The sequence below is a fragment of the Indicator indicator genome, chromosome 4 (assembly GCF_027791375.1).
Source record: "Indicator indicator isolate 239-I01 chromosome 4, UM_Iind_1.1, whole genome shotgun sequence".
NCBI classification, from domain to species: Eukaryota; Metazoa; Chordata; class Aves; order Piciformes; family Indicatoridae; genus Indicator; species Indicator indicator.
This window is the reverse complement of record NC_072013.1, coordinates 33564199-33579908: the sequence shown is the minus strand read 5'-3', so window position 1 is coordinate 33579908 and position 15710 is coordinate 33564199. Positions and strand designations below refer to the sequence as shown.

Below are 15710 nucleotides of genomic sequence, written 5' to 3'. Positions count from 1 at the left end.
AAAAAGGACATTGAGATGCTAGAGCAAGTTCAGAGAAGGGCAATGAAGCTTACCTGGAGCAGCTCCTGAGCTGAACTCAGAAAATGGCCCAAAAGCAGCAATGAGCCACAGGCTCAGGAACATTTGCTCCCACTGAAGGAACCAGAGGCACAGCTGAACTGGGCCGTTTGCCCATTTGATGAGGACCCACTTGCAGGTAGTGGGAGCAGGAAGAGATTCCATGGGCAAGGAGGATCATTTCCTAAGAGGAAAATCCATTTGTCCAAGATGATGTTGGCCCTCTTGGCCACGAGGGCACATTGGCGTCCCACAGATAACTTCCTGTCCACTAGGACTCCAAGGTCTTTCTCCATGGAGCTGCTTTCCAGCAGGATGATCCTTAGTCTGTACTGGTGCCTGCTGTTATTCCCCCCCAGATGCAGGACTCTCCAGCCTGTCCATCAGATAAGAATCAACCAGTGCTTACTGTGGCTGGTGCTGCGCTGTCATTAAACATTGTGCTCCATCCCTGACCACAGCCAGCTGCCCTCAACATCGATATAAGTGGAAGCAAAGAACTGTTAACAGCTGTGACAGCAAAGAGTGAGCAGCCCAGCAAAGCCCCAGGGAGACCATATGACAACGGTACCAGCATCAGTGTCACCAGAGGGATCAGATCACCAGAGGCAGGAGTAAGCCACCAGCTGAGGCTGTGGCCTGACCCGAGCATGAGGTGATGCCACCCCAGCACATCATGGGTCTCCCATGGAAATCACCCATGACCTCCACGCCCACAACCCACGCATTGTGTTTTCCACCATACCAGCTGCTGTTGAAATTATCCCAGAAAATTACCCATAGCTAAGTGTGTCAAACACCTTGTACTCCCAAATGTCTCCACCGTGACCAGTGACACCCACCACTGTGGGTTGCTGCTCTCTCTTGTGAGGGTGTCATCAAATTTTGGTGAGATGATGCAGAGGATGGGTGCCCAGCTCAGATACTGCAGCTCCTGTGGCAGCCAGCTTGGAGGCACCTATGTGCCCACTGGAACCAATGCAGGGATGAGCTCCCCTGTGTGAGTGCACTGGGCTAGACTGGGGCCAGTGTTGGCAGGGATGGGAAGTGTTCTTAGGAGTGCCCTGCACCAGCAAAGTGGCACGTGGGCACTGCCAGGCACCTTGCCGCAGGCAAACCTTGTGGAGGAGTCCCTGTTTATGGGAGTGGAGCTTACACCTGCCCTCAAGGGGACAGTGCTGGGACAAAAAGCAGATGAGGACAGTTTCAGGTAGTTGTAGAATGGTTTGGATTGGAAGGGACCTTAAAGATCATCTAGTTCCAAACTCCCTGCTATGGGCAGGGACACCTCCCACTAGACCAGGTTGCTCAAAGCCTCATGCAGCCTGGTCTGAAACATTTCCAGAGGCAGATGAGGGAGCAGCTGGCAAGAAGCAGGATCAGCATCACCCTCACATCCCATTTCCCATGAGGGGCCCATGCCCACTCACTGCTAAGAGCAGCAATCCCTATGCCCTGGCAGCCAGCACCACAGCCACCCCAGAGCTCAACACCCTTCCTTAAAGCCCTTTCCCCCCAAAAAAAAGCAGCAGTTTCTTCTGGCGGTTCCAGGGACAAGATGCAGAGAGGCAGCAGCTGTCACACGTCACCCCACTTCCCCTGCTCAGTGGTGGTTTCCTCTTCACAGCGGTTGGGTTCCATGTCCTCGCTCCCTCCCCCCCAACTGCTGCAGCAGATGCAGCTGGTAATGGTGTTGGGGGTGGGGGTGATGTGAGACATTTCCCTCCCCTCAAGGTCCTGCTGGCCTGGCAACTTCAGCACTGAAGTTGAGGACACTGAGGGGAAGACAAAAAGCCCAACTTCCTTTTTTCTTCTGAACAGGAGACCTGAGCTCCCGTCTAACAGGAAGTGCTGAAATCACACAGCCATGGACAAAGCACAACCATGTCAGCACCAAGCCCTGAGGAAACATCACCCCCCACCCTCCCACGGGTCTGCAGTCAGTGGGGAGATGCTACCAGCACATCCTTTGGACAGCTCTTTTGGAACACAGTGAGGGTAGAGAGACACCGGAATGGGTTGCCCAGGGAGGTCAAGGATGCACCTTCCCTGGAGGGATTCAAGGCCAGGCTGGATGATGTCTGGAGTGGGAGGTGTCCCTGCCCATGGCAGGGATGTTGAAACTAGATTATCTTTAAGGTTCCTTTCAACACAAACCATTCTGTGATTCTATGAATCACTGCCACTCTCTCAGGGCTCTGCACTCAGTGGGGAGATGCTTTGGATAGCTCTTCTGGAACAAGAGTTTCCACCAGGGAAGCCATGTTGGCATAATAGGTCAGTGAACACCTTCCTGCAGGCCACCAGGTAATTAAGGAGCTCTTTTCATAATGAGTTAACAAATAACACAGGTGCTTACCTCTAATTGCACTCTGGCTTTGCCACACATTCACCAACCACTGCTGCTGTGCCACCATACCAAGGTGGTGCTTTATGGAGTGTGAAGTTCACAAGGAATGCTCCTACTGGAGCAAACCTACTTTTGCAAAGCGCAGCAAGAATCTCAGACTGGTAGGCGTTGGAAGGGACCTCTGGAGATCATCCACTCTGACCCCCTGCTACAGCAATATTACCCACAGCAGCTTGCCCAGGATCACAACGTGCAGCTGGGTTTGGAATCTCTCCAGAGGACACTCCACAACCTCTCTAGGCAGTCTGCTCCAGCATCCTCACAGCAAAGAAGTTTCTCCTCCTGTTCAGATGGAACCTTCTGGATTAATTTGTGCTCATTGCCCCTCATCCTGTCTCTGGGCAACACTAAAGAGTCTGGTCCCATCCTCTTGGCCCCCACTCTGTAGCTCTTGCTGAGCATTCATCAGATCCCTTCTCAGGCTGCTCTTCTCCAGGCTAAACAGCACCAGGTCCCTGAACTTTTCCTCCTCACAGAGCTGCTAAAGGCTCCTCAGCATCTGATCAGCCCTGTAGCCCTCAACCATCTTTGCAGCCCACAGTCAGAGATGCAGGGTGGCACAGGCAGCCGCAGCCACAGCCACTCCCACTGAGGAACAGAAGTGAGATTTCCTTTGAAATGACATCTCAAAGCCATCACTGCACAAAGACAAGAGACAGCTTGGTGAGGAACAGCAGCAGCAACCAGCAGCTCAACATCGTTTGAAGGTATCAAACTTTAAAACCATCACAGATTCACAGTGTTGAAGACTGCCTTTTTTATTTTTCTTTACAAAAAGAGCTGCTGATTGCTTGGCTTGTTCCAGGGCTGAAGCTCTAGAATCTGGAAGCAGCTCATTTGCTTCCAGACTGAGCTAGGCTGGTTATTGTCGGTAGGGGGGATTTCAGCTCTCACACTGTTACAGAATCCTTACAGCACAGAAGTGTAGGTGACATCAAAAAGAACAATTTCATGCAGGTGCAGACACCATCTGCATGTTGTATCTGTGCAGTGTCCACTACCATGACATTCCCCTGCTCCTGGAATGACACTGCCAGGACTTTGGCCATGCAGGAATGACACAGGACACAGCCCACCATCCAAGACCCACCTCAACAGGAAAGCTTTTATTGAGTGGCTCTCTGAGGCTCTGGGATTGAGCCTGCTCACAAGAATTTTCTCCTCACAGAGCCTTTTGGGGGGTGGCCTAAGGTCTGCTCTATGAGCACTCGCAAGCTGCCCACTGCTCTCGTAAGAGGTAACCAGAACATGCAACCAGAATTACTCTGAGGGAAGCTCTGGTTCCATTTTTGGCCTTCCTCAGCCTGCAGACATCAGCAGCTCACATCTGTCCTCCTGGAAGGTGCTATCAGTGGATCTGGTCTAACGAGGAACCCACTTCTGTTGCCTCATGCCAAGTCCGCCATTGAGAAGCCGCGTTCTGTAGATGAGTCACAAACCACACTGGAGACAGTCCCTTTGTGGTGTTATTCTATACCCACTCCCTCTTCTACACAGCTCTACCATCTGACAGAGGATAGATCCTGTGGTCAAAGATCTCATGATGGAAAATTCTGTGAAGAGAGAAAAAAAACAAAGCATGGATTTTTAAGCGGCCCCTTTTTAAGAACTGGAGCCACACTGTGTCAGCTCAACATGCAAAATATCTTCTTCATGCATAACTGTCTTTTCCATCAATTAACCAAAAAAAGGACCTAACCAACCCCAACAGGTGCTAAGTACCACCTCAACACATTGTTTTTGAGAAGAGGGCTGTATAGCAGAGCACACAGGACTAAAAGCAGCACTTGGGTCATTATTTTGGTGCCTCAAAACACCGGTTTGAGATGTCACTGCACTACAGAATGTGGAAGTAGAAGCGAAAGCCAGCGTACAGCTCAAGGACGGTCCTGCTGAAGGACCTGCCCCTCTGTTCCACTCTGTTGAGACCCCCTTTGCAGTGCTGAGTCCAGTTCTGGAGTTCCCAGCACAGGAGAGACATGGGCCTGTAGGAGCAGGGCCAGAGTAGGCCATAGCAATGATGGGAAGGCTGGAACCCCTCTGCTGTAAGGCCAGGCTGAGAGAGTTGGGGTTGTTCAGCCTGGAGAAGAGAAGGTTCCAGGGAGACCTGGTGACTTTTCAGTGCCTAAAGGGGACAATCAGAAAGCTGGGGACAGACTTTTGAGGAGGGCCTGCTATGACAGGACAAGGGGTGATGGGGTTAAACAACAGGAACATTCAGACGAAAGAAAAGGAAGCCATTTTTGATGCTGAGGGTGGTGAAACACTGGCCCAGGTTGCCCAGAGGTGGTAGATGTCCCATCCCTGGAACCATTCCAGGTCAGATTGTTTGGGGCTCTGAGGAACCTGCCCTAGCTGCAGACAACCCTGCTGACCGCAGGGTGGTTGGACTAGATGACCTTGAAAGGTCTCTGCCAACCCAAACCAGTCTGACTCTATGACTCCAATGGTATTTCAGAGTCTAGAGCTTCAGCCCTGGAACAAGCCAAGCAATCAGCAGCTCCATGAGCTGCTGGCAGCACTGCTGCACCAGTTCAGTTAACCTACCACTTGTTTCCTGTGGATGTTCATGATATGAATGTCTTCACTGCGATACTCCTCGTCGTGCTTATCCAGGGGAATTCTTTCCAGCTCAAAGTCCACCTGAAGCAGCTGTTATCAGAGAACACACAAAACAGTTCAAACGACACCCACTGCCCCTTTGAACCGAGCAGGTTCACTTGAAAAGGTGCCACAAGACACTGCACAGGGGCAAAACAAGGTAGGATGCTGGAACCACCACGCTCAGACCATTCCACTGAAGGACTCTACAAGCATAGAGGCCAATTTTATCCCCATGCAGCATCTACCCTGCTTTCAACCACTCTGCTGCCAATTCAAAGATAAAGACACCTTGCCACATTCAAGTATTCAAAAAACGTGTAGACACTCTGGGACCTGGTTTGGTGGGCATGGTGGTGTTGGGTTGACAGTTGGACTCTGTGGTCTTACAGGTATTTTCCAACCTTAATGATTCTATGAAGTATAAACCTAAGAAGCTTGAGATAAGACATTTTGCTTCTTCCAAAGGGCCTTCCTCTGTCTGCAACCTGATCGACTGGAGGAGGAAGGAAAAAAAGCTTAAAAAGCTTTAAAAAAAATAGCAATTCAAAGTTGACTCTGCAGTGTGCTCAGACGATGAAACTGGCTGAACCCTGGCATGCTAAGGAAGGAAATAAATTACAAGAAAGCAGGAATCACCCAGAAACACCTACACTGATTGTGTTTATTGTGGGAGAGGCAGCTCATCAGAACAGATCTCCATTACATCAACCCTCCTCACACCCAGGTACCCACAAGAGTTTGAGGCACAGCTAACTATCAAAGAGGTGCTTCTATTAACATGCACAAATCACCCCAGAATTCTTCCCTTTTTTGTAGGGTTTATATTAAATATAATCAAGTAGTCCTGCACAAGGGCTGTTTTTCATAAGTGTAGAGTTAAATCCTGTAGCGAAAGTCATCCCCACAGCCTGAGGAACAATTCAGTTGTTATCTGTCTTCCTTTTCTTTACCTGCACAGAACATACAGCTGGACTGTTTAATTACATTTAATTATATCACCTCTCTCAGCAGAGGGGGAAAATGTTTGCAAAAGCAGCTCTATCACTTAGCAGAGTCTTGAGTTCTTGACTCACTCTGGAAAACTTTACTTGCATTTTCCCTCTGCTTCAATGGTACAATATAAAAGAAATTTATCTTTCACCAGATTAATTTTTAATCCTCCCAGTAACTCTGGGAATATCAAAGACAATCACCACAGAAGCCAACTGCTAATTCACTTGCTTCTAAAAAAAATTACTGTCTTGTCAGGTATTGCCTCATGTGTGGTAGCCCCGTTGGAAATCTGGAAGGCAGCATGAGCTGGAAAGACTTTTAGCAACCTCTGCCTGGATCAAAAGCATCAAAGCAGTTAAAATTAGTAAGGTTAGTTTGACCTTCTAAGAGAAGCTTAGCAAGTATCCAGTAAGTCTCTGCTACTAAGTTGGGCAGTAACTTCAAGAGCCTCACCTAAAGACAAATATGCTTCTCCTGCTATAAACTCTACTTTTTGCAGTCAACTGAATCTGTATGTGCAGCAACTTCAATGTTCAGCTGATCCAAAGTCCTCCTTATAGCCAAGATATTCTCCTACTATTCAAAAAGCACACATTGAAAACACTTACCTCAAAGTACTTTCTCTCAATTTCAGGATTCTTTCCCATAGTCCTCTGTTCATAGCAGCACAAGATGCATGTATCAGGGCCAGTAAGGTCCTTCAGTGTCTTCAGTAATGGTTCCAAGGACTGCCCAAAAGAGGTTAATATTTCCCACTTAGATTTCAAGTTCATTTTACTAGCATGATACCCTCTAGCTAGCGAGAGTCTTCACCCAAGAGAGAGCTTTCCAGTTTTGCTGTTCAGGGAGTTATTTTTAGTACTTTAACTGGGACAAAAAGAACAGAGGGATAAGCTGAAAAGCAGAGGAGAAAGGGGGACTGCAGAGGAGTTTCACAGACTGACCAAGAAAACCCAACTAGCATCAAAGCCAAAAATGTCCCACACTGCTGAGTGGGCATTTCCTTGAGGCACACAACAATGACATGCTTCAAAAGGGAGTTTTACCAGTCATTCTTGGAACACAGCAGCTCAGATCCAGACCAATGTGTAAAGAAGTAAGATCAACAGGCAGGGGCTGGTAAGACTAACAAAGGACACTGGGACATGGGTTTCATCAGGTCTTTTCCCTTTCTTGCAATTTGTGATGCACATCCTGCAGAGCTCCAGCTGAGGAGATGGGGCAGACTACAGCAACTACTCTGCTGGAGCATGATTTCTCCTTTTGCCTTCCCAATGGAAATGTGAGGAGAAGCAATGCAGTATGGCACTATGAAATTCCATTTACCAGTGCATGAAGCAGTTCGCAACTATCAGTCACAATGATCTGCTTCACACTTCATTCCTAATGTAAAAATAAAAGGGGGAGGAAGCACAAATACTAAGTTTGAGGGGGTTTTAAACTGGTTGAATGTAGAACAGCCTAGAATCAGCTTTAAGTGTCTTTTCTATGTATTCCTCCAAAACACAGGCATAAGATGCAAGCACAGTTGTTTGAGCTCTTCTCAGACTGAACCCACGCCCTTCCCAAGGAAGCTCTTTGCAGGGGTTTTGTCAAGTCCTCATTTACCTCCTCATAGTAAATGCAATCAGCCATTAGTATGTAATCAGGGGGAGGCTGAAATTCTGTCACATCTTCACCCCTAGAAACAAGAAAAAAACCAAACAAACCGGTGACAATGACAATACAAGACATACTACTAAAGGGTGGAGCATGATGTGAGTTACTACACTGCCATATTGAGTTTCCCCTTTACAGCAGCGTTTTGAAGCACATTTGGCAACTGAACACAGCCCCGTTAACAGAGACATTAAAGGATCATACAAACCATTTCAGTACCTTGGCTCGGACTGACCCTGTCACCAGATGTTTGTTGTTCTCTATATTAACCATCAACAGCTCCTGCAGCTCCTCAAGGTCAGTGACCGTCACGTTTGCCCTGGAACACACACGGGGTTAGGCCCCACGCCACAGCGCTCAAACACACACAAATACGCAGTTTGGCCAGAATTTAAAAGATTTCAAAGACAGTACAAGTGGGATAAAGGGCGGAGAAACAGGCAGCGAGGAGCTGCCCCATGCTGGCAGCCAGCGCTGACCCAGCCGCCCCTGGCCGGCTCCTCTGCTCACCCCAGCGTGGCCGCCATGATGCCGACAGTGCCGGTACCGGCACCCAGCTCAAGGACGTGGCGACGGGCGAGGGGACAAGCGCCGGTCTCCAGGAACTTGGCGAGCACTAAGGCGGCGTCCCACACGACGCAGCCCACGCCGCCCGCTGCCCGCTGCTCCAGCCGCAGCGCCGGCCCGGCGCGCCGCTCCAGCTCCCACACGAAACCCGCCGCCATGGCCGCGCCACTGAGGCGGGGCCGGCCCCAGCTCCTCCTCCCGGGGCCGCCCCCTGCCGCGCCGAAAGAAAATGGCGGCGGGGCTGTGCCCCAGAAGGTGTCGGTTCTGTACCGATGTTGCTGTTCCTCCACCCGCTCCTTAGGTTCGGGCGTTCCCCTGCGGTTGCACGAACCCCTTAGGAAGCTGTTCTCTCTAACCCCTCCTCATGAACTCCTCTTGACTGTCCCAAGTATCAAGTGATAGGACAAGAGGAAACGGCCTGAAGTTGCACCAGGGGAGGTTTAAGTCGGACATGAGGAGAAATTCCTTCCTCCAAAGGGTTTTCCCTTGAGGGACATGGTTTAGTGGTGACCTGCCAGTGGCGGGTTAATGGTTGAACTTGATCATCTTAAAGTCTTTTCTAACCAAAACAATTTTATGACTGTGAATTCTAAACAAGATATTTAGACTATATATTTAGTTCTAGTTTAGACTGCAATTTTAGTCTACATGTTTTAGACTGGATATTAGAAAGAAATTCTTCACAGTGAGGGTAGGCAGACACTGGAATAGGTTGCCCAGGGAGGTTGTGGATGCTCCCTGGAGGTGTTCAAGGCCAGGTTAGATGAGGCTTTGAGCTACCTGGTCTAGTGCAAGGTGTCCCTGCCCATGGCAAGGACTTGGAACTAGATGATCGTTAAGAATCTTTTCAATCAAAACCCTAAGAACCTGTGATTCTATGAATTATATAAAATTTTGGGCTACCCTTGCTTGACAGTAAAATATACTCTTTACTCAAGTGCTTGCTGGCAGTGCAGGAGTTAACGTAAAGCCACCCATTAGGTGGCCTGGTTGTTCCAGGCAAGACAGCAGCAGCCACAGCTCAGCCTTGTGCACATGGGCCACAAAGTCAGACTTCCCTCAGAGGTGGGAAACCTCCATTTGGAGGCCACATGCAGGAGCTCACCTGGCAGGCAGTCAGACCTTCCTGATTCAGCCTGCTAGACTAAAACAGACCTTAAACACCAGCCAGAGAAAAGACAGCTGTGAAGAATATTTTCCACATGTGAGCTGGATGAAAATTAACACATGGTGAATCAAAAATCTGCTTCACAAGTTCTTCAGAGCCGGGTGTAAGCACTGTGGGCATGTAGTCTTGCCAGAGCCAGATGATTGCTGCAACCATGGGTGTTGTGGACCCTCATCCAACATTTAAACTTACAAAAAAGGCTTTTAAAAAGCAGCTGACTTGACAGTGCATCAACATTAAACACAAAAGCTATTTTTTTTCATGGACATGTGGAAGACATTTTTTATTACTTTTTAAAAATTACTTTATAGTACTGATTCTGTGATTTCTTAGTGTTGCTTGCTAACACTTCCTCCATCCCCAGGGCAGAGTTACTGCATTTGCTAGGGATTCCAAATGGTCTATTCAGACTTTGTGGTGGATTTCTGAAAACTGGAGCAAATCTAGAGGAAAAAATAAAAGCAGCAAAAGATGGTTCCTTTTGTCCCTTCTTGAATTTTGTCTGCTGTAGTGGAATCATAGCACTCAAAGAAGTTCTTCCAGCTCCAGAGCAGGAAGAAATGCTCAAACTCAGTGGCTCAAAACAGGATCATGAAAACAACAAAAAAGATGTTTCTTTTGCTATGAACTGCCTTCACGTTCCATCTGTTTATCAGCACTTTTCTGAGGGAACTGCCTTTTCCCACACAAGCCAATTTCAAGCCCAGCAATTTCACGTTTTTCCCTCTTCTAGCATTTTTTTTCTTTTTGTCCCTATCTATCCCCCTAATTAGGAAGAGACTGAAATGCTAATTTATTGCTATCTTGGCATTCCCTTGGACCACATTGGTGGGTATCTGACTGCCTTCAACCACTTCCCAACAGTTACTTTGGGAATGTGTTGCTGTCCCCCCAGTACTTCATGCCGCCAGCATCGCTGCTGTCACCCTGCCTTGGAATGGTTTTTTGAATTTTCCAGCTCCTGTTATGCTTGGAGGACAGATTAAATGTGTGGCAAGTTCTCCAGGAGCAAGGCCCCTTTTCTGAACCATGCTGTGATTTATGTATTTGGGGTTAACTCCAGAACTGGCTCTGTAGAGGTAAGAGTCATGTTACACGCATGGAGAATGCAGCTAGGAAACTTTAGATGCTGCCTTCTAGCACAAGTATTTTGTGTTTTCAAGTTACTGCCCTTATTGAGACATCTAATATAAGAGGTTACTGCTCCCACCTTACACTCCTGGAGCTTTACTGCCTGGGCACTGCTCTTGTTCAGTTGTGGGTGATAATTCTTTCTCCATGTCCAATTCACAGTGCAACCACACATAGCTGGCATCCTCAGATGGCAGTAAGAAACTCTTGTAGGAATGGGAGAACGATGGCCAAGGCTTCAGACTACTGCACCATTTTTTTTCCTAATCACAGAATGGTTTGGGTTGGATGGGACCTTAAAGATCATCTAGTTCAAGGCAGGGACACCTCCTATTAGATCAGGCTGGTCAAGACCCCATCCAACCTGGTTTTGAACACTTCCAGGCTTGAAGCCTCCACAGCTTCTCCAGGCAGCCTGTTCTAGTGCCTCACCATCCTCATGGGGAAGAATTTCTTCCTAACATCCCACCTAAACTGAGCTTCTTCCAGTTTGAAGCCACTACCCTTCAAATCATACTGGGCCCCACTGCAAGTTACACATTTTTCTCTGGTTTCAGCTGTGGAATTTAGAACTGCTGCCCAAACTCACTCATTCACAATCAGGTTTAAGTTAAACCTGAAGTTAAAAGGAGAAAGTATTTCACATTTTTTGTAGGCTGTCAACATAAAATGTAAGCTGGCACCTAGAAAAGGCTGTTCTGAGAGCAGCACCTCTGTCAGCTATCATTTCAAGGTTAACTAATAAATGTACACTCCTGCTTCCACAAGTTTAAACTGTCCTCAAAGTCCATCACAAACCAGAACCTTATACAGGTCTTGACAGAGTGTACGGAAGTTCTTACGAATCAGCTCAACTTAAAATGATCTGGGTAAGGGCTTTTCTGAGTCAGGACCAAAATACAATGCTGTGATGTATTTTAATGAGGGATATTGAAAATGCTTCTGGCTGACATCTGTGTATGCTAAAATCTGAGAGAGTTCTCCCCACAGTGACACACCAAATGGGAAAGTCTGAACAAATCTGACTCATCTTTTAGCAACGGCTGCTGGTGAGGACATCAAAAGAGTTAATAAAAGAACTAGATAAAGAATTTCAGTTGTGGAGCTTATTCTGCAGATCACTGGAATGATGACAGCTGACAGCCTGCCTTTTCTGTGTAGAGAGTGTTAGGGGAGTACTTCCCTCAGCTGTATTTCACCACCAAGCACCAGCAGAAGAGTTATTCCCAAACTTAGAGAAGAGTATGAGCTGTGGTTTTACTGCAGAGAGAAAGCCATAATCAAGGCATTGTAGGAGAAGACTGTCCAAGAGGCATCTTCCAGAAGAAAATGAGCACCCCTACCCAGGTATATCACCTCTCCTTTCCCAGAAGGAACCCCTGACATGGTGGGAGCCACACAGGGAGGCTGATGACAAGCCAAAGCAGGAATTGGAAGCCTGAGCTGCTGCAAAAATCCCACCACAGCGCTCTTCCTCCAGCCAGCAGCCACTGAAAATGGGAACCACTTTTCCATCTACAGGTTCCCAAGTTGCAGAGAGTTGGAAGGGGGCCTCAAAGATCATCTTGTCTAGCCCCCCATAATGTGAGCAGGGACACCTCCAACTAGATCAGGCTTCTCAGGGCTGTGGAGATGTGGCCACACAGGGCCGCATCGTCTGATATTTAATGTCTCCAGGGATGGGGCCTCAACCACATCCCTGGGCACTCTGTTCCAGAATTTTATCACTCTCATTGTAAAGAACTTGAGGGGCTGAGGCACCTGAGGGGTTAGTAGGTGGAGGGGAAGGTTAAACTTCCAGGTAGCTGTCACATATTGGGTTCCTTGAAGATCTGGAGATACCTTGAGGCTTTGCTCACAGCACAGGATGGGCCCAGCTGCAGATCAAAGGACAACCAAAGCCGAGAACCACAAAACTGGGACATTTTGTATTGCTAAAGGCTTATGAAACGGAATTCCCACCCTTATCCTGGCAAGGAAGACGCACTGCTCAAGCTCTTACAAATTAAGACTGGGGTGATTTATTAATCTTGTTAAGAACTCTGATACAAAGCACAGTAAAAGGCCACAGACCAGTAAATAAAATGTGGCTTCCAGCCACTTTATAAATGCTGCTACAGTACTACCAGTAAAACAGACTCACTCTGACACCAGTTCAAACAAATAGTCCAACTGGCAAAGAAAAAGTTCCATTCATTTATCAGCTTAAAAAGTTTAATAAAGCTTTTGCTTCGTTTGGTTGGGGGTTTTGTTGTTGTTTTGTTGGTTTTTTTTTTTTTTTTTTTTTTGCTGGTTTAAATGCTACCAATTTCCCAAACGGATTGCTGATTAAGTGAGATCTAAGGGAAGTTGTTAAGTTTGGGAGGCAAGACTGTTCCTAAGCCAGAAGAAAACACTTCTGACTGTGTAAGGTTGCAAGAGTAGCAGACTGTATGCTAGGCCTCAAGTCACTTAAATTTATACAGGTTATGAGCATTTTCTGTAACTATACAATATACACAATGTACAGACATGGCGGGTAGCTTCCTTCTCCAGAAGACAGCTCCTTAGCTTCAAGCCACCTTCCCCTACCAAAACAAAAAGGCACATCTGAACAAGACACATGCTAAGTACTAGGGATCCTTTTCCAGCACCCAAGTCCTTGTTCATCCCTTTTCTCAACAGAATCAAGGCCAAATGAGTATTTTGGTATTTAGATTTCAATCTACTTTTTTGTCTTCAGCAGCAAATCAATGGCGATTAAGACACAGCATTAGAAGAGTGGAGAACAGGAGCCATCACTCAGGCACCTCTGTGTGCTGAGGTGATGTTAGGAGGTCAGTGGCCAGAGGTTTAAAATGGCTAACACTTCAATATCCTCCTCTTGTGGCATTGTCCCTGTTGCTCTTTGTTTTAACACGAAGGCCACTAGTGCTTAAATCTGAACAAAAAAAATTCCACAGATGCACCTTTTTAATTTGTTTTTTTTTTGGCTCAGTGCAATTAAAGGATGTCAGTTTCTATTCATTTAGTGTCATTTACAGTGCAAAACAAAACAAAGGTGTTTTTTTTTGTATACTGGCATAAACTGTCGGCACTGAGGAGGTGAGACAAGGCAATGCTGCTGATCACCTGAGGGTCATACTGTCCAACAGCCACAGGCTAGAGTGTGTGTAGGCTTCTTTTTCTAATTTAAACCTGTTTTTAAATGATCAGCAGCACTTTAAGAGCATAATTTGTGAAAGTACTAAAATACACTGCCCTTTTTTCTTTTCCTGGAATAAATAAAAAAAAAAAAAAGGAACTTTACAAATACTATTCCAGTGTCAAGACTACTATGGCCAAGGTCATTGAGGAGTTTCTGCATTTTCTAGCAAAGACAGTCTGTGCAAAGGAGGGTGGGAGAGCTCCCTTTTGTAAGTCTTTGGTGGCAGTTTTGGTAACTGAGGGCTTGAATTGTGCCGGGGTGGGACTGGGGGTGCAGGTGGGTTGACCAGGTTGTTGTGACTGGTGCTGAGCACGCAGCAGCGACGCAGAACCCTGGGTGAGGGAGTGCTGGGAGGAGTGCCAGGAGAGCTGGGACCTGTGCTTGCCTCCCTGAACCGGTCAGGATCTCGGTGCAAGCGTCCGACCGGCGGTGGCTGGAGGTTCAGAGGGCAGTTGATAAAGTGTTCGGGTGGCCGGAGAGGTACCGGTGGTGGAGTATCAGGAAGAGGGTCCCGGGGGGGTGGAGGAGGAGGGCTGTGCAGTGGCTGCTCAAGGGGGTTAGTGTAAGCAGGAGCACGAGGCTGGATCTTTGGAGGTGGCGGCTGCCGAGGTGGAATTGCTGGAGGATCATCGTCCAACTTTGAACTTCCCTACAACGTCACAGAGAAGACAAGGTGGTAAGAAATGCAGATGTTTAGGTGAAGAGCAGACCTGCCAACAGATGCACAATTCTTTCAACCTTTGCTACTGGCATGGCCATATCTTTGATCATAGCATGCTTTGGGTTGGAAGGAACATTTAAATGTCTGTTTCTTCCTCCTCTCCAGTCTAAATCTCCCCTCTCAGTTTAAACCTTCACCCTTTGTCCTGTCACAACAGGCCCTGCTAAAATGTCTGTCTTCAGCTTTCTGACTGGTCCCTGTAAGAACTGAAAGGCTACAGTAATGTCATCTTATCTTCACCAGGCTGAACAACCCCAGCTCTCTCAGCCTGGCCTCACAGCAAAGGGCCCTTGGATCGTTTTTTTTGTGACCTCCTCTGGTCCTGCTCCAACAGGACCACATCTCTACTGAGGACTCCAGGGCTGGCCCCAGCACTGCAGGTAGAGTCTCAGCAGAGCAGAACAAAGGGGCAGAATGTCCACCCTCCACCTGCTGCCCACGCTGCTGGGGATCAGCCCAGGACACAGCTGAGTCTGGGCTGGCAGCGCACAGTGTCAGCTCATGCCAAACCCTTCTCCTCAGGGCTACTCTCCATCTCTTCAACCCCAGCCTGTAATGATACCAGGGACTGTCCTGACCCAGGTGCAGGACCTTACACTTGGCCTTGTTGAACCTTGTGAGGTTCACATGGGCTCACTACCTAAACCTGTCCAGGTCCCTCTGGATGCCATCTCATCCCTCAGCTTGATGTCAACTGATCTGAATACAACCGCCCTGTTCCTAAAGTGGCTAGCAGAGTTTGGACATTGGGATCCTGAAACTCAGAAAGAAGGAACTGGTGCACTGTATTTGGAAATATTTAGTCCTGCTATATGGTTAGACTTGATGATCTTGAAGGTCTTTTCCAAGCTAAACGACTCTACAATTCTAGGATTCTAGATGTTCCATTATTTATTATCAGGTTATTTAATATGGGACAGAAATACCTTAGCATTAGAAGCATCCTGATCCATTTTTTTTCTTGGAGGAAGTGGAGGAGGGTTTTGAGGCTCATCACTTAGTTTAGGAAAGCTACCCCACGAGCTGAAGAAAGTCTCTGGAACGAGAAAAGCAGATTATTTCACTGCTTGTGCAATATCTGAGGAACATATTCTAGAATATTAAGCCAAACTAGAAGCCAAACTCAAATGAGCAGATCTTTGTGCTCAACAGCCACATGAACCGTTAACTTCAGCTGTATGAAATTGTTTCTTTAATCAGATATACACCTCCC

At 47.4% G+C, this 15710-nt stretch overlaps 2 protein-coding genes across 3 annotated transcripts in view; both read right to left on the bottom strand.

The window, feature by feature from the left end:
• Window positions 1-3982: 3982 nt before the first annotated feature.
• On the bottom strand, window positions 3983-8448 carry VCPKMT (valosin containing protein lysine methyltransferase). Its single transcript, XM_054400688.1, has 6 exons — window positions 8234-8448; window positions 7932-8042; window positions 7673-7745; window positions 6673-6792; window positions 5015-5119; window positions 3983-4020 (listed from the first exon to the last, which is right to left on the bottom strand). The coding sequence occupies exons 1-6, from the start codon at window positions 8446-8448 to the stop codon at window positions 4006-4008; spliced, it is 639 nt and encodes a 212-aa protein (XP_054256663.1). The 3' UTR covers window positions 3983-4005.
• A 5448-nt stretch (window positions 8449-13896) lies between these two features.
• SOS2 (SOS Ras/Rho guanine nucleotide exchange factor 2) overlaps window positions 13897-15710 on the bottom strand; it is a 72197-nt gene continuing 70383 nt past the window's right edge. For both annotated transcript variants that reach the window (XM_054400036.1, XM_054400037.1), the window contains 2 exons: window positions 15424-15533; window positions 13897-14425 (listed from right to left, as the gene is read on the bottom strand). In XM_054400036.1, the coding sequence (XP_054256011.1) occupies window positions 13916-14425; window positions 15424-15533 (620 nt within the window). In that variant the 3' untranslated portion in view covers window positions 13897-13915. The remainder of the gene's footprint in view (window positions 14426-15423; window positions 15534-15710) is intronic.

Excerpts from the sequence above, each read along its gene's own strand:
- VCPKMT (XM_054400688.1), bottom strand. The coding sequence starts at position 8,448 with ATGGCGGCGGGTTTCGTGTGGGAGCTGGAGCGGCGCGCCGGGCCGGCG. Across the intron at positions 8,043-8,233 it reads ATCATGGCGGCCACGCTGGG|GGCAAACGTGACGGTCACTG; the intron begins GTGAGCAGAGGA and ends TGTGTGTTCCAG. Across the intron at positions 5,120-6,672 it reads TTGAGAGAAAGTACTTTGAG|CTGCTTCAGGTGGACTTTGA; the intron begins GTAAGTGTTTTC and ends CTCTGATAACAG.